The 24,336-nt window shown below is 37.1% G+C and overlaps 1 protein-coding gene across 3 annotated transcripts; it reads left to right on the top strand.

Moving 5' to 3' along the window:
* Positions 1–12,880: 12,880 nt before the first annotated feature.
* Positions 12,881–18,701, top strand: LOC121252088 (mitogen-activated protein kinase kinase 2-like). 3 transcript variants are annotated; one of them, XM_041151565.1, is made up of 9 exons: positions 12,881–13,150; positions 13,303–13,387; positions 14,184–14,318; positions 15,059–15,283; positions 15,375–15,557; positions 15,679–15,902; positions 16,130–16,175; positions 16,293–16,392; positions 18,315–18,701. In XM_041151565.1, the coding sequence occupies exons 1-8, from the start codon at positions 13,074–13,076 to the stop codon at positions 16,380–16,382; spliced, it is 1,065 nt and encodes a 354-aa protein (XP_041007499.1). In that variant the 5' UTR covers positions 12,881–13,073; the 3' UTR covers positions 16,383–16,392; positions 18,315–18,701. The 3 variants fall into 3 exon arrangements, with proteins under 3 accessions (XP_041007499.1, XP_041007501.1, XP_041007500.1); XM_041151567.1 differs by lacking the exon at positions 18,315–18,701 and adding an exon at positions 16,725–17,328 and having other exon boundaries at positions 12,909–13,150; XM_041151566.1 differs by lacking the exon at positions 18,315–18,701 and adding an exon at positions 16,797–17,328 and having other exon boundaries at positions 12,909–13,150.
* The last annotated feature ends 5,635 nt before the right edge of the window (positions 18,702–24,336 follow it).

A 24,336-nucleotide genomic window follows, 5' to 3' on the forward strand; every position in this document is an offset into this window, starting at 1 on the left:
AGTCTTGTCTGGTATTTGAAGTGGACAGATAATCGTAAGCTACAAAGGAATATATATAATCATACTAGATCTAGTTGATAGGTTTTCTTGAATTTGTAGCTCAAAAAGTTATGAAGAGACTATTGCATGGACATTGATGAGCCAGAATACATTACAAATATATGATTGGCCTCATTCTGTATTAATCGAAAAATGAGATGGCCTATGGATCATGTACCTTGGCCTTTCCCTTGGTTTGAGAGAAGATACGAAAACCTACGATGGATTGGAGTAGCTAGGAGAGAGTTGTCAAGTAATGACAAGTATCACACAGAATTCCACTCTAGCAAGAATCACAAACCCAAAATTAGTGAACCAGCAAGAATGAAACAAAAAATAAGAATGATCGAGAATGATTCAAGAACGTAAAGATTTCATTCAAGAATCACATGAATTCATACATAAGAATGTTTGGAGTAATTCTCAACCTCCCATAAGTCCATACACCTCTCAGATGCCTTCTTCATTTTCCCTTCCTGTTTATATACATATGGGCGCAATTCATAACTTATTAAAACAGACCGTATTCTTAAAAGAATTAAATGCAACACACTGCACAAAATACACGCTACACATTTCTACACAGATGAAACACAACGCTTCATTAAACTCAAAATGCCCCGTTTTGCCTTCCTTCTTCTCCCAGTCATTAATACCATTGCTCCTCTTCCTCTTCCAGCAGATACACCTATGATAATCTCCTTCCCTTCAAGGCCTTGCCCACAAGGCATCTCACAACCCTTCTTCCTCCACCAAGCTCCTGGAAAACCCCCTCTCCCTACAACACCTTACCCACAAGGTGTGGGTACAAGTTCTGTAGCTTTCAAAGTAATTCCCAACAATTATATTTAATTGGTGCCCCCAACAATTTGACAAGGACCTTAGTAGCCGCATGATTTCTAACCTTCTTCATTCTTCTTTCAAGGATCACCTCGGGCTCTGGTTATATACTGGTTTCATTGTCCAGAGGTGGAAGGGTAGGTAAATGAGTAACCTGATCACCCAACTTTTTCTTGAGACAAGACATATGAAAAATTGGATGGATTTTGATAGTGGAAGGTGGATTAAGTCTGTAAGCCACAGTACTAATTTCAGCAACTATCTGGAAGGGTCTATAATATCTTGGACACAACTTCAAATTGTGGCGCATTGCAACTATTTTTTGTCTATAAGGTTGTAGTCTTAAGAAGATCCAATCTCCAACTTCAAAGAACCTTTTGGTCCTCTTATCAACAAAAGTCTTCATTTTGTTCTGGGCCTTATGCAAGTTTTCCTTCAAGATTAATAGCAACTGCTCCCTGGACTTCAATTACTGTTCTACAGCTGCATTGGCAGTAGTGCCAAGGATATAAGAAAGTAGCTTGGGGGGAAGGTAGTCATATAAGGCTTCAAATGGAAACATATTGATGGAGGAATGATGAGTGGTATTATAACACCACTCTACCAATGGTAACCAGCTACTCCACTTCTTTGGCTTATCCCTAATGTAGCACCTCAAGTACCATTCCAATTCCTTATTCAAAGCCTCAGATTGACTATCGGATTGAGGGTGATAAGCAGATGAAAAATCCAAAGTAACACCTTGTAGATGGAAAAGTTCCTTTTGAAAAGAACTTGTGAAAACTAGGTCTCTATTCGCGACAATAGTCTTTGGCATACCATGGAGTTTAAAAACTCCAAAGAAGAAAATCATTGCCACTTTGCTTGTGTATAAGGATGAGCCATGAGAAAAAAAAATGTGCAAATTTGGTTAATCTGTCTACGATTGAGAAAATCACAAATAACCCATTAGACATTAGAAGTCCCTCAATGATCTCCATTGAGATATCCAACCACGGAGAATTTAGAACAAGCAAAGGTTGTAGCAGGCTTGCTGGATGCATATTTTCAAGCTTATTAAGTTGACATACTTTACACTCGTTCACCATCTTCCTGATATCCTTTGGCATTCCTTGCCAATAAAAATCACTCTTTGCTTTTTGCAATGCCTTGTGATAACCCACATGACCTACCTATGGATTATAATGGATATGGTGTAAAACTTTATCCTTAAAGGAGGACATGGGAATTATCACCAGCTTCCCTTTTCTCAACAATAATCCTTGCTTCATGGAGTATTCACTAGGTATCATTTCCCCTGGTGCAACTGAGAAATAATATTATGTATGTCACTATAAAGCTTACAACTCTTCTTGAGCCCTTCTATCCAAACTGTTGTGGGAAAAGAGATCAGGGTCAATGCAGTTGTATCATCTTCCATCTTCCTTGATAATGCATCAACTACTTTATTATCGCTTCCCTTTTTATACTCTAATCTGAAGTCATATGCCATCAACATCGAAATACACTTTTGTTGGACCTCAGTACCTATTTTCTATTCTAATAAGTACTTTAAGGCTTATTAATTAGTTTTGATCTTAAAGGTCTAACCCAACAATTAAGGTCTCCACTTACCCATTGCAATCACCAATGCCAGCAATTCCTTCTCATATGTTGAAAGAAGTAAGGCCTTCCCTTTCAAGACTTTACTAAAGAAAGCTATTGGCTGGCCCTCCTGCATCAAAACGACCCTTAATCCCACTCTGAAGCATAACATTCGATCATAAGTTCCTTAGAGAAATTAGGCAGCTTCAATACTAGAGGTTGAATCACCACTTGCTTCAGTTGGAGAAAAGCCCTGGTAACTTCATCAGACCACACAAAAGAGTTCTTCAACAGCATTGTCAATGGTGCTACAATTGAACCATAGTGTCTAATGAACTTTCTGTAATAGCCTGTAAGGCCCAAGAATCCTCTTAAGGATTTCAATGAGGTTGGAATTGGCCACTCCAGCATTGATGCAATCTTTTCTGGGTCTACTCTAACACCATCTCCAGAGTAATGTGGCCTAAGTAGTCTACCTCAGTAACTCCAAACCTACATTTGGATCTTTTAGCATATAAGCTATGTTCCTTCAAAACTGCCAGCACTGATATCAAATGTTGTAAGTGATCATCAAAAGACTGACTATAAACCAGAATATCATTAAAAAAAAAAACCAAGACATGCTTCCTACCTAAGGAAAGGCTTGAATACCTCATTCATTAATCCTTGGAAGGTGGTAGGTGTATTTGGTGAGCCCAAAATGTCTTACCAAGAACTCATAGTAGCCCTCATGGGTTCTAAATGTTGTCTTTGAAATATCTTCCTCCCTTGCTCTGATTTGATGATAGTCTGATTTTAAATCGAGCTTGGAAAATAATTTGGCCCCATAAAGCTCATTAGGCAACTCATCAATGACTGGTATTGGAAACTTGTCTTTGATGGTTTCTTGATTGAGAGCTCAATAATCTATGCACATCCTCTAGTTTCCATCGACTTTCTTGACTAACAAAACAGGTGATGAGAAGGGACTTTGACTTGGTCTAATGACTCCACTCTTCAATAATTCTTGCACTATCTTCTCAATCTCACTTTTCTGGTAGTGAGGATACTTGTAAGGTCTTACTGACACAAGTGTAGCTCCTTCCTTCATTACAATCTTGTGGTCAAATTATCTTAGTGGTGGCAGCCCACTAGTTCATAAAAAACTCCTTGAAATTGATCTAACACAAGTGATATTTCAACTTGTACCCCCTCCTGCTTCTTTTCCCCTTCTACTGCTATCAATTGTAAAAACCATCACTGGTTCCTCGCAAAGGAAGACTTGAGAAGTTTGTCCCCATTCTCCCCTGCTACTTGATCAGAACACAACCCTTGCAAACTCAAACTTCTGCCTTGCACACTAAACTGCATCGACATTTTTGTGAAGTCCCAATTAATAGGACCCAAGGTTTAAGCCATTGAACTCCCAAAACAATGTCACACCCTCCTAAGGTTAGAATATGGGAGGGAACCAAAAATTTGGTACCTTGGACTCTCCCTAACTGAGAATCTTATCCCCATTAGCAACTTTTACTTATAGATCAAAATATTTTTGAACCTTCAACTTGGCTGCTTCCACGATTAATGAATCTAGAAAATTATGAGTACTTCCTGAATCCACTAAAAATATCTATTGAAAAAGAGCCAATTTTGCCCAATAGTTTCATGGCATTATTACTAGTGCACCCATATATGGAGATCTCCAACTCCTCTTCCTCAATTCTCTGCCCATTCTCACAATTAGCAACTACATCAGAATCTTTTTCAACTTCACAATCTTTCTCCTCCTCCACTAACTGCTCCAACTGCAACAAGTAAACTTTAAGATTTTTACAAACATGGGCTAGGTTCTACTTCTCATCACAATCGTAACAAATTTCATTTCTTCTTTTTTCATCCATTTAAGAAGAGAAAACCTTTTTGTTGTAAAATTGCCCTTTTGTACCCTATTTCCCCTTCTGATGGTATCTCAGAATTTCTTTCAACATTCACCCCACCTTGTCTTCAAGACTTCCTTGAAGTCAAAATGTTTTCTTCTTGGATTTTTGCTAATTCAAAGGCTGCACTGAGACTCACTGGATTAAGTATCCTAACAGGATGTTGGATTTCATCCTTCAATCAAATCAGAAAACAAATGAGTTTGTGTTTTTCTAACAACCCTTTTAGCCTATTTGAAAGGCTCTCAAATTGAGCCTTGTAAGAGGTTATAGAAGTTGTTTGCTTTAATCTTGTCAAAGCTTCCATAGGGTCCTCAGAAGTTGTTGGCCCAAATCTTACCAAAAATGCTTTAACAAATGTATCACATCCTGTAAATTGCCCCCCATCCAAAGCATCCTGATACCACTGCAATGTCTCCCCCTCCATATGATAGGAAGCCATCAACAACTTCTGATTGAGGGTGTATGGTTGAATTCAAAATATTAGGTGACCTTAAAGATCCACCTAGCAAGATTATTCCCATCAAAATGGGGAAAATCCAAACGTATTACCCTTGGCACAAATCCCCTTTCTTCATACACTTCCTCTCTACTGTCTACACGATCATCATATACAGAATTCACTTGTCTAGACTCAACTAAAGATCTTAATATATCAGTTAGTTGATCTAACCTTTTATTGATTCCACCAATGGCATGATGATGCTCATCTAATTACCTTTGCAAAACCTCCTGATGCCTCTAAGCACCTTCTTATTGCAACTTCAACACAGCAGCTCTTGTCCCTTCCGCTATGAGAGGATTGCCTCATGACATGATCCCTGCTCTGATACCAATTGTCAAATAATAACAAGTATCACACAGAATTCCTCTCTAGCAAGAATCACAAATCTAGAATTAGTGAACCAACAAGAATGATCAGAAAACAAGAATGATGAAGAATGATTCAAGATCATAAAGACTTCATTCAAGAATCACATGAATTCATACACGGGAATGTTTCGAGGAATTCTCAACCTCCCAAAGTCCATACACCTCTTAGATGCCTTCTTCCTTTTCCCTTCCCATTTATATACACATGGTTGTAATTCATGACTTTTTAAAACACACCGTATATTAAAAGAACTAAATGCAGCACACTACACATAAAATGCACGCTACACATTTCTACACAGATGAAACACAACATTTCATTAAACTCAAAATGCCACATTTCGCCTTCCTTTCTTCTCCCAGTTATAAATAACGTTGCTCCTCTTCCTCTTCCAGCAGAAAAACCTGTGACAAGAGTTGGGCAAATGAAGAAGTACGTGAGAGTGTGCAGATCTGGATGCAAGGTGGAGAAGCAACATAGGGGATGATGCAAACAAAGGGGGGAAGCAACGGCAGGGCAATGACGAACAAACATGGTGGCTAGGGTTTGAGAAGAAGAGCTGAAGTCAAATATTTCATCGAAGCTCGATTTTGACCAATAACAAAGTGTTTAAACCTGGTATTGAACTTAATCCAAAGAACCCAACTTTGTTCGGGTGGGCCCATGTCGGATCTTTCGGACAGATGGGGTGAGGGCCTTTTTATGCATAGGCCTATTAGAGCTGTAGTACTGCATGCAACTGGCTATAAGGAAAGTTGACTTTCACATATATATATATATATATATATATATTTCTCATATTTGATATGCTTAATAAATTGGATTCTAGCTAACACTACAAGAAAAATAGGCTTTGTGACCATTTGTTTGCTGCGAAAAGACTATTTGTGATCAAAACAGACTTATTTTAACTGTAAATAATCATTAAACTAGAATTAACTGCCACAAATAAATAATTTTCTTGTAGTGTAAAAAATTGATGTCATCATCTACGAGCTGAGATCGATGTTGTTGCCTTTACTGTTAATGTTACTTCAGTACTTGGGCACATTTTGTCTTTAAGATTGCTGGAAGATGATGTACGTGGGTGTGGACGCAAGGTGAGGTACTAGTGGCCAGTGTCTATACTGTCAGCTACATTAACATGATTAACTTACCCAGCAGAAAATGGGATGATCATTGGTTGTAGAAAATGGAATGGACTAAGAAAAGAAATGGAAAAGGCAATCTCTTTAATATTATTGGCAAACGATGTGATCAATGGCAATAGATTGCTAATTGTATGCACATTTGGTGGCGCACGCGCGCAATTGTTTTACAACTTTGTGGCCTGTATCTTGTCGATGACGTTGGGCCTTCGAGGTAGATGTTTCCAGTGCGGTTTCTGTGAAGGACCGAGACTAGATCAAAGGCTATATATAGGAACTCCTTTGAGTTAATTCTACCTTTTCAGATCTTGTTGTACGTAAGTACATGCATATTTTTTTCTCAGCTTTTTTAGCCACATTGCATACCATGAATCTAACATAAACCTGATGCCCGAAACGAATGGTTAAATTGAAAATAATTACAAATATGAGGATTAAATTGATAAAATTAAAACCCAAAAATAACGAGATAAAACTAGCTAGCTAGCTAGCTAGGTTAATTATGAATTTAACCCTTTGATCTTATTCTTCCAATCCACCTTTTTCTTTAAAAAAAATACATATGCCGACCATATGAAATTCATGCGTAATGATACATCATGTCCGTCTACCAACAACAGTCAAAGGTCGAAATCAGTACGTACGCGCATACGACATCCTTAGTTTCTGTGGTTCATGCTGTTCAGGAGGCCGCCGTGCATGCATGCCAATGGGTGGATGTGAAGTGGACTTAAACGAGCATCCGGCCGGGACAATAATTCTAGTGATGGATATATGCGTGGCTCCTAATTATTCTGTATGGAACATGCATGGTATAATGTCTTAGCACTATATATATACATATATATATATATATATATATGCATGAATGCTAGCTGGAAGTAGACTGCTCACGGCGGCTTTGGTACTTGTGGCTTTTGTCCTTCTTGATCTCATTTCTTTGTTCTTTCTAATCCATGCAAGGACTTGCATGCATTATTACCCTCTTATCTTCGCAAAGAATAAGTCTAGAGACGACTTCATCCTTGACTAATAAAGCTACTTGGAAAAGCATTTGATATATATTCTTATTAAGATAACTCCATCTATATGACATAATTTGATTTGTAAAATTAAAAATTTATCTTTTAAATTAAATTATATCACATGAATGGTGTGTGGTATAAATACCTTATAATAGAGTACTTTTTGAAATATAAATGATCGGACAAATAATAATTTCATATGATATTAAAGCAGTTATACTTTACCAAATTAATTAAATATTTCACGTATTAAACCCCCTGTTATTAAAGAGTCTAACACACAAGTATTAAGATCGAAGGTTTGTCCTACTCACGAGGGGAGTGTTAAAATAAATAAAAATAATTAAATCTACATATTCTTATAAATTTAAGCCGATTGGATAAGTGGTGATTTGACAATTCTATTTTCTTTTTTTCCATTGTAATATTTTTTTTTATCTTTGATTTTATCATTTTAAATTAAACTTATGAATATATACAGTCATTTTTGTATATTCTTTGCGCACTCCGCTAATATGATTGATCAAAAAAATTATTTTATATTAAAAGAATGACGCAGACAATCACATAAATCATGGAGAGTATAAAAAGTACGCAAAAATAACTCTACATAAAGTTTTTGTTAAATATATCAACCACTGAAAATAATTTAATTAAAATACGGCAGATTTAGGGCTCAAAGAGTTCTGCTACATAAAATATTTTTGTGTACTTTTTACGTATTTTATTTATATGATTGGTCAAAATAATTATTTTATATTAAAAAAATTGACAAAATCAAAATGCGTAAATAACAATGACTACAAATAGAATTTTAGGGCTTAAAAAGTTAGTGAGCAATGCTACGTACAATTTTTTATTTTGGAGATTGTAATGTAAGTTTAATTAATTTTATCTTTAAAATATTTTAAAATTATAAAAATATTCTTCTGAAAATGATATTATTTTTTTTAAATTTAATAAAGAATTGTACATATAATTCAAATACTGCAAATAGAATTTTTCAAAATGTTAAAACGCACAGCTAGCCGACGTCTGCTGGGGAGATAGCCAGATAGGGATCCAGTTGGGCAAAAGCCAGCAGAGAAGGCGGCTCCTGATGGATAGCAATATTAACTTCGTTGCAGGTACCCTACTGGCTAAACTTTGACAAGCTGGCTCGCTCACCCACATGGCTCCCACCATCCAGTACTGCCTTCTCAGAAAGTGGTTTTTCCAGCCTTTCTCGCTCAGAGCTAGCTTGGGATACATTATTGCGTTCGCCCTTTTGCCAACCCAGATGGCATTCGTTACAGCAAAGATAAAAAGAAGTAAAGAGGAGAAGGAAAAGGAAAAGGAAAAGGATAGGATTATTATCTTATTTATTTATATTTTATTTATTTTATTTAATAATTAAAGAAGTAATTATTAATATATAATAAAAAACGTTTATATGCGATCTGTTATTTACGATGAAAATGATTTTCTGATCCAAATGAGTTTATTCTTGTCGAAATAACTCACTATATATAATCATTTTTCTTGGTCATGCTTATTTTGTACGCAGCAAAAATATCTTGCTAGCACGTTTTCTTGTTTTCTGAATTCAAAAATAAATAATTTTAAATGAGATAATTATTATTTAATATAATTATATAAGATATATATATTATCTTAATTATTATTATTATTATTATTATTAATGAAAAGCCAGAATAAAAGTGCAATTTGTTAATTTCCTCGAACAACCTTGAGAATCATTTGGGGACGTTGAACGTGATTGCGATGTGGGAACACGCGGTCTCGCGTGCCAATGAATGACCTAATTATATATAACATTAATATTGTTGTTGAAATTGAACACTAGGGACGGGTACTTTTTACGTGCAAGGACACGACAAGTCAAATAACACATGCCTCCCAAAATGATGTTAACCATACAATATAATATTATTCTAAGCAAGGAAAAATGAGTGTGAACGAAGATCTATCACTATCTTTGTTAAGAGAAATGATATTTATAATCGTGAGTGGATAAGTACCATGCAATCATTTTAAAAAAATTAAATAAATATGACATCTATATAAAAAAATAATAATTTTTTAATAATAAATCTCACTATATTTAAAGTAGCTACACGGTACTTACGCACTCTATAACTACATATAGCATTACTTATATCATACTTTTTTGCATTTTCCTATTTCATTTAAATTCAATTCACACATTGAATTATCTATTCACTCTCTATATAATGATAAAATATAATTAATTTAATAATTTTTTATTTAATTTATTTTTATCACATTTTGTAGCTCTACTAATTAAATGTTAATAATAATTATATACTAATTAAATTATTATTAAAAAATTATATTTTCAAAAGCCATTTAATTCTAATAACAAAAAATATTTGATTAAACTCATCTAAAATTCTATCTAAATTTCTTAATTACAAACCAAATAGTATTTTTATTTAGAGTGAAAAATTAATATTTTAATGTTTACTTGGAGTGAGAAATTAGTATTTTTAATATTTGGTGAATCAATTGTAATTTTCCATCTTTGGCCAATCACGTTGTATTGAACATTAACTCAAGTGACATGTCAAGCGGAAGTCGAGCAAACCTCTTCCAGAGAGGTTCGCTCGAGCGACATGTCGAGCGGAAGTCAAGCAAACCTCTCTGAAAGAGTTCCGCTCGAGCGCACGTCGAGCTCCGATCTTATGTTGGAGCTCCTATAGGAGGTCGGAGCTCTGACCTCCGATCGGAGTCGGACTCCGACTCCAATTCGGAGTCGGAGTCGGAGTCGGAGCTTCAAGAAGCTTCGATTCCGACTCTGAAATTTTTTTTACTGTACACTTGCGCTCGAGCGAGGTGTCGAGCTCATGTCGAGCACACGTTGTATTGAACATTAGCTCAAGCGACATGTCGAGCGGAAGTCGAGCGAACCTCTCTGAAAGAGTTCCACTCGAGCGCCACGTAGAGCGCACGTGGAGCTCCGATCTTATGTCGGAGCTCCTATAGGAGGTCGGAGCTCCGACCTCCGATCAGAGTCGGACTCCGACTCCAATTTGGAGTCGGAGTCGGAGCTCCAATTTGGCTCCGACTCTTATTAGAGTCGGAAGTCGGAAACGAGCACTCCAACTCCGTCGGAGTCGGAGCCCAGCCCTACCCTTATGCATGACATGAGGGGTCCCATTACTTTGCAGCACAACCAGCTTGCATAGCAGGGATTGTAATAAATGTGTTATTTCCTCCAACGGGTGGAGCTCCTTTACGACAAGGTATTTACATTCCCTTTTAGGGTAGATTATGAGGAGAAGATCAATTACTCTGAAACCTGTCTCGCGAATAATGCTAGATATAATTGTAGAGTGCACAAGTATTGTATAATCATTTTAAAAAAGAGAAGAGTTTATTGTTAAAAAATTAAAATTTTTTTCATGTTGGCCTCATATATACTCATTTTTTTCAAATTGATTGTGCGGTATTTGCGCACTCACGACTGCAACTATCATTTTTTATTTTCTGAATAATACTAGTTGTAAATGAGATTGTGCATTCATGCAGCTATTTTTTTGGTCTGATCTTTTACCTAAAAATCAAGTTCATCTAAGTAGAGTGGATATCAAGATGAGATGAGTTAAGATCGTTTCTCAATCCAAACAGGGCCAAGTTTCTAAATTCTAAGTAGATAAATAGTCGGCCAACGACATCAAAGGATCCTACAACTTTGAAATTTATTAGCATTATTAGTTCAAGATTAATGTGGTCCTAATTGCATTAAGACATTAAAATTTTTTGATGACATGGCATCGCAAAAGTTTAGTTATACTTCCAGATTATATATGCCAATATATATATAAGAGTGATGCTATGTCTATGGGTGGAATCCATAGGTGGATTTAGCATTATTCTATATATAATTAGATAGTGCTACTATGCCACCTAGGTTTAAATATTAGGTATGCTCTTAGTATAAATTGTACTTTTTTTAACTTTTTCTTTGAAATAATTTTTAAACATCTTTAAATATTTAAAACTAAATCAATACAATCATTTTCTTAATTATTAAATAAAAAAATTTAAAAAATAAAATAAAATATATGAACAGTTAAATTGAAGCGGCGTAATATAATTTTCCTTGTAATCATAATTTCTTGTAGAGTTGGTGATGAAATAACCTGACTAGTCAGATCACGTGTAGAAAAAAATGTTCTTGAAATTAATTTAGAAGCCTCGTTTAGATTTGAAGATGAGTTGAGATAGGTTGTAAATAGTAGTGAGATTGATTGTGAATAGTAGTGAGATTTGTGAGTTAAAGTTAATGAATAATAATAAATAATAATAAAATGAGTTGAGATGAGTTACGAATACAAACCTCTCCTTAATTACATATGATCCAGTTTTTCAAATAAAAAATTTGAATTCAAAATCTTCGTTCTTTTGTGTGTGTACATATATATATATATATATATATGTATGGGTATATATATATATATACATACATATAATTGAATGATCAGTTTCTAGTCAAAAGTTCCCAAATCTATCTTTCTTTGTGTTATAAAGCACATTGACTTTTAAAAAGAAAAAGGGTAATCACCCGTAAAAGGTGTTATAAATTATAATAAAAACCTAACCCTTTTTATGATATGATAGCATTCTAAAAGTATTATTGCAAGTAATATTATTTTTTTGTTTGAAGATTTTATAATTTAGGATAATATTTTAGGTATTGTTTTTTAAAGTTTTGTAAACATGGTGGCATTCATTAAACTTATATTTGGCTTGAAAAGAAAATTTATGGAGTTAGAAAAAGTTATGGGATGCTTTTAAAATATTTTTGGAAGAAAAATTTTGAGTGTTTTTTTTTTAATTTTTATGAAATTTATGTTGAACTTTATTATTACGAGAATATGATTTTTTAAAGATTTTTTCTATTCAATAATCTTACTCCACACACATTTTTTATTTTTTTAATAAATATATAGTGTAGCGCTGTTGAGTAGAATTTATTTTTTATTTTTAAATTACTTTCGAGTTTCGACATAATTATTCATTTGGTTATGTAGTTCAGATGAGATGAGATGTTTTATTGAAAATTGAATAAAATATTTTTATAATATAAATTTTTAATATTATTTTTGTTTTGAAATTTGAAAATATTGAATTATTTATTATATTTTATGTAAAAATTTTAAAAAATTATAATAATTATATTGGATGGAATTATATATACTAATTTAGTAGCCTAAAGAGGTTTTAATAAATAAATAAATAAAAACTTGCGCGGGTAGGAAACATAGGAAAAGTAAACGAAAGTGACATCTTCTTTGGGAAGATTTTCTTTTATCTATTTTGCGGGTGTTTTGTTTTTTTTTTCGTTTTTGTATGAAGCTTGCGGGGTGTTACAAATTTACAATGGTGACCGGTCTTTGCCGAATAATAGTACTAGTGCTAGTCCAAACTTCCAAACCCCACCGGCCCCCCTTCCCCCCCTGTCTCTGTTTATTTATTTCTCTTTTTTTCCCCCTTTTTAATTATCATTAATTCACTCCTACACCTCTCTCTCTCTCTCTCTCTCTCTCTCTCTGTGAAACCCTAAAAGCTCGCCAATCATTCAGCTCAGGCGATAGGCTTCGAATTGGTAAGCTTGGCCATAATGAGGAAGGGAAACTTAATCCCTAATCTCAAACTTACTCTCCCTCCCCCCGACGAGGTCTCCTTGGCCAAGTTCCTGTAAGTGTCTCTCTTTCTCGCGATTGTATTGTAATATATGTTTTTACTTATCAAAAAATATATATATATATATATATATGTTTTTGTTTTTTGGTTTTTCTTGCTTTTTTTTTTTTTGTTGGCTAAAATTGTAGTTTTGGATTGGTTTTTAGGACTCGAAGCGGTACGTTTATGGATGGCAACCTGCTCGTGAACAGAGACGGGGTTCGAATTGTCTCTCAGACTGAAGTTGAAGCTGTAAGATGAATATTTCAAATTTCAGTTTCTGAATCCTTGGAGTTTTCTCAGCACAATGTCCATATATTCTGTGTGGATTTTTTTAAAACTATTTTTATATGTTGGTAGCATATGAGTACTGAAATATCATTCTAAGAAGAAGAAAAAAAAAAGGGATATTTATGGTTTTTTTTTCATTCCCGGCGTTTTGCATTTGAGCTTCTTCATGCGCAAATTAAGAATCGCTTTTATTTTATTTTATTTTTATAACTGGGGGAAGAACCGCTCGGTAGAGCTGATAAGATCAGAATTTCTATGATTATCCTTGTTTGGTTGCTGAGAAAAGGTAATGGCTTTTGGCTCCTGAGGGATCAGCGTTGATCCACGAATCTTGTTGTGTCCATCGTCAGAATACCACTGGTGAATGAACCCAACTTGCCCATAAGAAGTGTTATTTGAATAGTCAAAACCTTCTCAAAGTACTATTATTGTTGTTGAGTCCATGGTTATATTAATTTGGAAAATGATACTTAAGTCACTGTAATGTTCATAAGTTAGAATATTTCCTTTGAACTCTTCAGTCTACAGGGATGGAAAATAATTAACGATGGCTAATTACTGAACGTTCTTGGTAATCTGACCAGTAGATGAAGTTAGAAAAATGATATTCACTAGCTGAATCTCATAGATTAAAATATTAGCAGTGAATTTCAAAATTTTCAAAGAGTGGATTTTAATACTGTTATGCTCTGATTAAATTCCTACATGAGATTTTATTATTATTATTATTGTGTTTCATGTTAATGCCTGTGATCAGCCACCTCCTATCAAGCCAACAGACAACCAGTTGAGTTTAGCGGACATTGACACTATTAAAGTCATAGGAAAAGGCAATGGTGGAATTGTGCAATTGGTGCAACACAAATGGACTGGTCAGTTCTTTGCATTAAAGGTAGTGTAAAATTTAATACGTGTCATTCGTTTTCTCTGTGCATCATTCACGCTCAGCATTTCCAGTGAAATATCGTGTGATAAAAAAAAAAAAAGTTTATTTTCTTATTTCTATCTTCAGTTCTAATTTTTACAGTATCTCTACAATTTTCATAATTTTTAATAGCTCTCCCTTGCGAGGTAATGCATTGAGCATTGTCGCAGTCTTGGCATTGGGAATGCATAATTCCCATCTTGTTCAGTTGTGAGTAAAGAATAGATTAGATAGTTCTTAAAGCTATTTCTACTTTAGTCATAAATTAAAATTTATTATGCCTTTTCAGTTTTCACCATTCATCCTCTGTTTTTCTAGCTAAAATATCTTCTTTTTCCTCAAATCACATGTTTTTGTTGGAAAAACACCTTTAGTCACCCAAAAATGGATGCCCAAAAGGTTTCTAAACCATTGAATTCATATTCTGAGATGAGTGAGGTTGAGACCTCTTCTTAAGTGTCCTTATATCCCAACCATCTTTTTGAATCCATTTTATTGCTTTTTAAGGGATTATCTGTTTTAGTCTTCCCTTTGTTCTTATGTGGCTTTGAATCTTTTCTTTTTTCTTTTTGTCTTTTTTTTTCCCGTTATGCTTTTGCAGAATCTTTAACCAACTAACAATACCTCCTGCTGAACATTTCTGCATATTCTATCACTCAGATATCTCTCCTCCTCAGTTTCTCATTAGTTCTTCTTTATTCATTCAGGTAATTCAAATGAATATTGAGGAGTCATATCGCAGGCAAATAGCTCAGGAGTTGAAAATTAATCAATCGGCACAATGTCCATATGTCGTTGTCTGTTACCAGTCTTTCTATGATAATGGTGCTATTTCAATCATCTTAGAGTACATGGATGGTGGATCTCTATTAGATTTTCTGAAAAAAGTCAAAACAGTTCCAGAGCCATATCTTGCTGCTATCTGTAAGCAGGTGTGGAAAATGACTTGTTTGAAAAGTTACTATTACTATTATTAATTAAAACGCGTTATTTTCATGGTCTTCCTTTTCATTGTTTATGTAGGTGCTGAAGGGTTTGCTGTATCTTCATCATGAAAAGCACGTTATCCACAGGGACTTGAAACCCTCTAATTTGTTGATAAATCATATAGGGGAAGTAAAGATTACTGACTTTGGTGTGAGTGCAATTTTGGCAAGCACCTCTGGGCAGGCCAATACGTTTGTTGGCACGTACAACTATATGTCTGTGAGTGAATTAATAACTCTTATAAATCTCATTATTTTTTCCCCTTCTAGATGCTAAGAAGCATACAAATGATGCCTATATCTGAAGTTTTCCTGCTGTTTGTCTGCAATGTGTTCTGTAGCCAGAGAGAATTGTTGGAGGCAAATATGGCTACAAAAGTGACATTTGGAGTTTGGGATTAGTATTGCTCGAGTGTGCAACAGGTCAATTCCCATATTCACCACCAGAGCAGGGTGAAGGATGGGTAAACTTTTATGAGCTTATGGAAACTATCGTTGACGAACCACCACCTTCTGCACCTTCGGATCAATTTTCTCCACAGTTCTGCTCTTTTATTTCTGCATGGTAAACTTTTATTTCTGCATGCCATTTTTGCCCTTTCCGAAAATGATTGGAGTGATCAACTGAAAAGCTTTCTTTGTCTTGTCTACGTTCCAAATGATTATTGTATGGCGTGTTTGCCAACCTGGCTTACATTTGGCATTCAGTTGTTTTCATTTTATCTTTAATGTTTGCAACTTCTGATCTCATGAGATTATATCCCTATTTTGGGGATCTTTTGTTTATTTCAGTGTTCAGAAAGAACCAGAAGCTAGACTGTCAGCACATCAACTTATGGTATCCATAATCCATTGCTATTTTCCATCTTTTTTTTATCAACGTTGAACATATCAAGTAGGATGGTCCTTAGTGATACTCTAAAATCTGATGGTGTTTTATTGTTGTGAAACCCAGGCTCATCCTTTCATTACCATGTATGAAGACTTGGATGTTGATCTCTCATCTTACTTCACCAGTGTAGGATCTCCACTTGCAACCTTGTAAAACTTATCTGGTATGGTCCAAATCTCAATTTTCTATGCTGAATTTGGAAGTGCTAATGTCTTTATTTTCTATGTTAAGCTTGTAATGGGGTAAGCTGTACTCTTTTATTGTATTGAAAATTACTGAAAAACATGTGTGCTGGTAGTAGGATTTTGTTTCTTCTCTGTCGTGGATTTAATTGCTCAAGTGATGAAATTCAATTCATCTTTTCCTGCTTTCTTTCCAGAGTTTGTAATTCTTGCAATTATTTTTCTTTTTGGAATCAATTCCCATTTGGGCGAATTTCCCCAAGAGTTTTGAGGGTAGTTTCAAATCAAACCCCATATGTTTAATTTTTTATAGGATCAAAATCCTTAACTTTCAGTGAAGTTACGATGTTTCCCATCTGTCGATATCTGTTGACAATGGCAAAAGGAGGGCACACAACCAGCTCATAGTTGCATCTGGGGACAAAGAAACCAATGAAATGATGCTGTTTTTTATACATATAAGGCAAAAACAGCATTCAACATGCAAGCGTTTTCCTGCAAGCCTAATAGAGCATAGCCTTATGTCTTTCAACAAAGCAAATCAGACTAGCAAATTAGGGCTAGGGAACTCTTTAGCAGTTGAGAGAAGCCTGCAAGCTGGATGCGGCCAGTGCCTTGAATGTGGCATTATTCTAAGCACAGTTCATGTGCTGCTACTACCTCGAGCTTGTCTTCCATGCAGTTGGATATTGTAGTAATACTGATGGAACTAATCATTGGCTGATTAAAAATTTTTGGGCTACTGAGTGTTGTGAGAAGGGGCATTTGAGGATGCAAAGTAACTTTGAGACTAAGGAATACCTCTGTGTTATTGCCATGAGAGGTTCTTTTATTTTTTGCATTAATATTTTATCTGGATGCATTAATATTCAATGTCTTGTAATTTAGATATTTATACAGATTGTGCACTTTTGTAATTTCTGAAACTTATAATTTCTAGTGTGAAAGGTTATACATGAAGTAAGACCACTTGCCCCTGGTGTTTGGTGAAATGGTGGGAGTGGAAGTTCATGATGGAGCCTTGGAAATTAAAAGAGATATGGTGATGGGTAAGGGTTTGATAAAGGGATGGAGGATGATGTTGGCGGTTTATGAGTCATTAAAAAAGGTGGGGCAGGCACCCATTTGGAGCCTAATGGTTTAAAGACAGGTGAAAACTGGGGTTGAACTCTCTTATGTTGACATTTAGCACCACTTTGAGGTGCATGTGGACTCACTTGCCCTCTGTTTAGAGACTGAAGGGAAAACATGGTGACTACACCGTAAGCTGACAGTTTTTGTTGTTAAAATTAAAGACAAGGTTTGATTCGAAACCACCTCCATTTTATGGGGGGATTATGTTATGAATCTCAATGTATCTTAACGTAAATTTGGGATTTGGAATGGATGAGAGTCCCTCTAGCCCATCATCTTCCTTGCGGTCCATAGCAGATTATGTAACTTTACCTATTTTGTCTTAAACCTTAAAGAAAGCTATATGGCGATTGGAACTGGGGGTTACAAAAAGAAAGCTTGGGGGTTACAAAATCCCAAAACCAAGCTTTACTTAAAATTGTGAACTAAACTATAACCTGTACAAGTATTCAACGGTACTGATGATTGAATTTATCAACAATGGTCAAGATTTTAAGAATTATGGCTGATTGCATTGGATGTGAAACTTACATGAATTACATAGATAATCTTTTAGTTCCCAAGTTTGACGATACTCCAAGATGTGTGGCTCCCTATTTAGTGGATCCTTTGCCCCCCAAAAAAAGAGATGTTTGGAAAACTAGCATAAACTATTCTGCTTTTAGCTCTAGCTTTCCCTGGATGTAGTTCTCTTATTTGTTTATTTATATATGAATCCGAGTTGACATGTGATATGTGACTAACATTTATAATTCTTTACTTTTGGTAGTGTTCCAACCTGAAAACGTACTATTATATAAAAACTTGAGAGTTGTGGGAAAACAGCTTGCCAGAAGTTTTGAAGACCTGTTGAACGATTTCAATGTAGTTAGTGCGACTGTAATAAAGGGATTGTTGAGCTCATTATACTGGCAAGCACTGAGGTATCCTTAAGGATTGGAAGTCAGACAGAGGATCCCAATCTTGAAGATTTGACATGTGAAGAGAGGGAGAGAGAGAGAGAGAGAGAGAGAGAGAGCATGCGATATACTTTATTTTTTATGCTTGCAAGGAAAGGCAGTATTTGGATTCCTCCCCGAGATATCTCAGAATATTTGTGTATTGGATAAACAAATCTATGGTATACTAAATTACCTGAGAAGAGTGCTTAGTTGTCTGTCTGGAGCTTTCATCAGCTTGTATTTATATCTTGTGATTTCATTATTTTCTAGAAGCTGTCTTTCGTGCATTATGCATTCATAAGCAAGAATTTGACCCCAGGCTCTAGGGAGGAAGAGGGTAAAATGATGGAACATCTTATACATGTATTATGTATGTATGTTTGTATGCATGTATGTTGTGGCGGTTCTTTATTTTGAGGAGCAAGGAATGTGGTTGTGGAGAAAAAAGTATAGAAGCTCAGGAAATTGAATTCTGTTTGGGAGTATGATTACCGAAAGATAATAGTGGAATTTGTATACTACCTCCCATTGGGCATGATCTACCCAAAAAGAAATTGAATTCCCAAACCATTCCGTATGAACAATTGAAATCTATAGCATGATACTTTTATAGAATACAAGAAGAGCTAAGATGGCCAGAAAAATCTTACCATCGGAGTGAGGGATTAGGAAAACCAGAAACCTGAAAACACACCGGAAGTCACTTAATAGGGAATGACTGAAAATATTGTTGTTGTGAGTTCGAATCGGATGCTTTTATTCGTATTCGGAGATGAAACTTGAAACGAGGGGATTCCAATTCTTATAACTCTGGCAATGTTTGGTAACACCCACGAATCCCATATAATCACCATACAAAAAGTAGTAAAGGTTAGGGATTAGTATTAGAGTAATTCTACATATAATTGTAAAGTACGTAAATGTCGCATAATCGCTTTGAAAAAAAGAGGGGTTTACTATTAAAAAATTAATTTTTTTTTTGTGGTTTCTATATTTTATTCAATCTTTTCAAAGCAATTTCGCGATGATTGTACAATATAATATTATTCCTTTGGAGCAAAATGGGTTAACTTGATTAAACATGATTAATCAAAATAGATCAATTGTACACTAAATTGTTGAGAGAGGCTAGGGGCTGGATGGGTGCTAAAAAGGAATTTACACCCTCCAATAGATTTGTGACATGTATGATTTTTAACATGCGAAAAATGGAAGTGAGTGTAGGTTATCAAATCCTGTAACTTCCCCCCTTCTCTCTCTTTATCCAAATGTTTGATTTTCGCCCCACTCTCTCTCTCTCTCTCCTCAAGCTCTCACTTTCTTTCACTCCTGTAAATGTTCAGAGAAATCTTTTTTTTCGCAAATCTGCCTTCTTTCTAGGTCAGTCCCTTTCATTGACAACAAGCCAATTGGAGAAGGCAAATAATTCACAAGAGCATCAAGCATTGGTTGAACTCCTTTATTTTTAAAAGATGAGCCGCATAATGCTGTGACAAAACTGCTTGAGATGATTGCCTTACTAATTAATTTCTTAATACTTTCCTCGTTAGGTTCAACTCTTTCTAGGTAGCTCTTCATAGCTTGATCATCTAACTCAATTATAGTTTCTATCATCTGTGACAGATACTCTTGTGCCAGTTCCTGAAGATCTGCTGGTATATCCTCGTACACAAACTTAGCACCTAACTATTCACCTGACTAAATTATAACTTCATCTTCACAAGATCAATGACTCCCTTAAAATTATATTTTGAACCAATTGGTATTTGAATCACCAATGGTTTGGCACCCAAAATTTTCACAATCATGGTTTTTTTTTTTTTATTATTATTTTTTAAATCAGTTTGTTTACCGTGAGATATAGCAAATGAGAATCATAACATCATATTCACAACAATACAATCACAACATCATATTCATAACACGAAAAACACAACAACTTAAGGGGTGAGAGAGAGAGAGAGAGAGAGAGATCACTCGGCTTGAGGAGAGAGAAAAAGAGGGACAATTTCTTCAGTCTGCTTGAGGAGAGAGGAGAAAGAGAGAGACGGTGATTACCTGCAATTGGCTCTATTTTTCTCTTGATAGAAAGTATACGTGTCACAATATCATTGAATAGTATAAATCTCTACTTAACACCCATCTGATTTGAAGTTTTTCTCTAAATTCTTATGTGATAAATTAAAACTATTTGTCATGAATCTAGATATAAATATGCATAATTGATTTCGGTTATTTTTATCGGACATATAATTATGTTAATCAAATCAAAAGGGCTTGCATCAACACCTGGTGACTTGTCTTGGTCGGGATGTTAACAGGGCCAATTTGGCAGCGGGCTTACACTCTGTTTGCTACTCAACCTTTTAGGCCATAAGCCCATGGGCTTGCTTGCTTGCTTTGGCCTATCTCAACATAAACTTAGGGCCACATCTCCCATTTCTGGTAGGTGCAAGCAATAAAAAGTATATCATTTCAATAATATTATTCCAATAAGTAAAAGAATATTTTTTCCCTTAGCTAGTACGGCTCTTTCAAGCAATCAATCAAATTGCTTATAACTTCAAAACAAGTCACTTCCTCTTAAAAGTGGAGCTCTTTTGGGGGTGGACTACATGCGTCTTATGAAAGGGAGCCAAGGACTAGCCTTGGTTATAGAACACATAATCAGTTGTTTTGAAGGAGAGCTGAGCTCTTTGGGTCATGGTTGGATGGTGAAGGAATAACCGATACTAAGTTGATACAAGCCTTAGTTATGGAATGCATGATGGGGTGGCAATTTGGTGAAAGGGCAGAATGAAATTTGAGTTAGTGAGCTATGGTCGTGGAAAAAAAAAAGATAGCCGAGAATTTAGAGCTATCTCCAACTCCAACAAAAATGTTGATTGCAAATAATTATCTTATGTGTTTATTCATTCTGCCATGTAAGATATTATATGTGAATGAGAACACCTATGACTTCTACTATATAAGAACTGACCTAAGTATTATGAACAGTACCATTTCAATACATTAGGAAGGGATATAAGTATGGTAAAGTGCATAAATTAATAAAGAATTTTGATGTCGTGCTTCGTAGTCTGGGCAACTCAACGATTCCTCAGTGGTAGCTGCAAACCCCAAGGAGATGAGGGCTCAGGGTGGTGATAGATACTTTCGATGCCTAAATCAAAATTATCTATTTGTGTGGGAATGTAAGGAGAAAATGTTCAGAGAGTTCTACTTGAGCCCGAGATGTGCTTATGTACATGGTGGTGGTGGTCCCCACCCACTGTTGGCAGATCGTGAAGAGGTGCATAGGACATTGCGCTGGTGGTAGGTTTCCTCCCCTGTCATGTCAGCTGTCGCCTTGTCACATTGTGCATGGGTCGCCAGTCTGTCCTTACGGCAGGTAAGGGGTGGGAGGCTCGTGCACTACCTTGTCCGCAGAGGTGAGTGGATGTCTGGCTCTGGCGTTGCGTGCTGGCTTCCCAGACCATTTAATGCGACGTGCCTGCTCTCCGGTGATGTGGATTGTGGTCTGAGCGGATGACGTGACTAGTCACCATATCTGAAGGGCCTCTCGGGCCTAGCTTAGTCCTCGTCCCTTCATTGGTTTTGTACTGGGCCATTTACTGGCCGGTTTAGACCCTGAAAGGGGTCAAACCCCACACAGCCCAAGCAGGGTAGTAAATCTCATTCTCAATACCCCGCGAATTCTCATCGTACACGTGTGGTGAGAATTCAAAAGTTACTCATAATGGTCAGCGTGGCTCTGCCCGTTACCACAGGCTACAACCATGTTGCAACGCATGGAGTAGCGGTTCGCCTTCTACGTGATTACCGATTGGCCAGTGCCCCTCACGTGTGCAATCCCTTCTCCTTATACGCTCGGGGTGTGCGTGACGGTTTATCTCCATCATTATTGTGTGCAACATGAATCTCAGGACTTGCTCCTGCTGTTTTGTTTCTGACGGCTCCTATCAATTTGTGCATCAGGCGCCCCAATAGGTGTGAGCCTCCATTGAAATCCCTTTTGCCCCATCATTTTCCACTTCCCTCTGCTTTCTTCTCGAGCAATTGTTGTCTCTGTGTTCATCTCGTCTTCTTCTTCAAGTCCCTTCCTTCTTCTTCGTTAACCGTCCTCGACTTTCACCTTTTTCTCGTCTCAAATGGCTCCCAAGAGTATTCTTTGGTTTGACCCCAAGAAGGACCTTTCTGTATGTCCTGAGGGGACTTTTGGTGGTCTTGAAAGAGGAGGGGGGGCGAAGTCCGTCACTGGAGAGAAGTCGCTGTGCTTCAGTGGTTAGGTTTGGGAGCTGATAGCCTCTCCCGCTGGCCTTTGTGCACTACAGGAAGCATTTGGTGTCCCCTACTCGGTCGTTTTGGAGGTTCCATGCCGTCGTGTTGCGGCTGTCGACGATGCTGGCCTCGAGATGAAGGTAGCCTTTTTTCCTATAATGTTCGTGAATGGGCTTAGGCTACCATTATGTTGCCCCATCCGCGATGTTTTGGACCTCCTTGGCTTGGCACCTGCTCAGCTCCACTCGAATGCATGGCGGCTCTTGGTCGCGAGCTGTGTGATCTTCATCCTAGTGTTGAACCTCGAGTCTAAGGAGTATCCTGATCTGACTGCGAGTGAATTCCTTTCCATGTACAGGGTGCTGCTCCTTGATGGCAATTTGTGCAGTTTCAAAGCTCGTGGTCGGAAGTGAATCACTAGCCTGGAGAAGCGCTTTTTTCACATCAAGGATTGGACCAAGTGCTTCTTTTTTGTGTCAGGCTCAGGCTGGGAATATCCCAAGGGGGAGGCCATCTACCAGGAGTTCCTGGTTCGAGCTATTTGGGGAGTCGTGCCTGATGACAAGTCCATCTCCATTTTCCTATTCAATCGAGAGGAGGCCAGGTTAGAGGTCGTCCTGTCTTAGGCCAAGGCCCATCCTGACGACTCGATGTCAGACGTCGTGCTGACCGACTACAACATCTATTGCCATCTTTCCACCTCGGACCATTCTTACGTCCTGGGTCGACGCTTCTTAAGAGAGCCCTCTGCTTCTGAGGCCAGCAGAGGCCTTCCGACCCATCTTCAGCCCATGGTGGGGAGAGGAGAGCTCGGGTCAACCGCGATGCCGCTGGGGCATCCTCAAGGCCAGAGACGCGGGCTTCCCAGCTAGAGATCCTAGTGTCAACTAGTAGGTCTACGGCTCCCATTATTCCCATCTCGCCGACTGCTCGAGTTTCATTTGCTCAGGTTACGACCCGTATTCCTACCCTGCCAGTCACTTTTGGGGAGGAACTGGATGAAGAGGAGGCAAGTTTCAGATGGCTTTCTTCGAGGCCTTTCTTAAGCTTGCCCCAAGGGGGGTTCTGGCGATGGTGGTACCCTTTCGATGATATCTTCGAGGCACCACAAAGTGTTCCCGCCTCGGCAGGTGTGAGCCTCGGCCGTAATGAAGGCAACTCAGGACATCCCTTTGTTGTCGATCTTAGCAACGACAAGGTTTCCATACCCTCACCCCCTTCAACCAGATCTCTAAACCTGAGGTTGCCTCGTTCTTTGCCTTTGAGGAGCCTACATTCGAGGCGCCTCTCGACCAAGGGGAATGAGAGTCCAACCTGGAGGGGGGGAGAAAAAGTTGTGCCCGAGGACGAAATGGCGAGAGAGTCCCCTGGTTCACAGGGATCGAGCTCGGGACGTCAGAGCCTCACCTAGGGGAGACAACAATCCTTAAGGTTGAGGACTGGAAAGGGGAAGCTTGTGGGGATGCCCCCCCCTGAGGGCATTCGAAGGGACATCGGAGCCAGAGCCTGCCTCAAGTAGAGGGGAAGCGACTGCAAGGTTCCAACGGTGTTGACCCTTCATGGGCGTCA

The sequence above is a fragment of the Juglans microcarpa x Juglans regia genome, chromosome 2S (genome assembly GCF_004785595.1).
Source record: "Juglans microcarpa x Juglans regia isolate MS1-56 chromosome 2S, Jm3101_v1.0, whole genome shotgun sequence".
Taxonomy (NCBI): domain Eukaryota; kingdom Viridiplantae; phylum Streptophyta; class Magnoliopsida; order Fagales; family Juglandaceae; genus Juglans; species Juglans microcarpa x Juglans regia.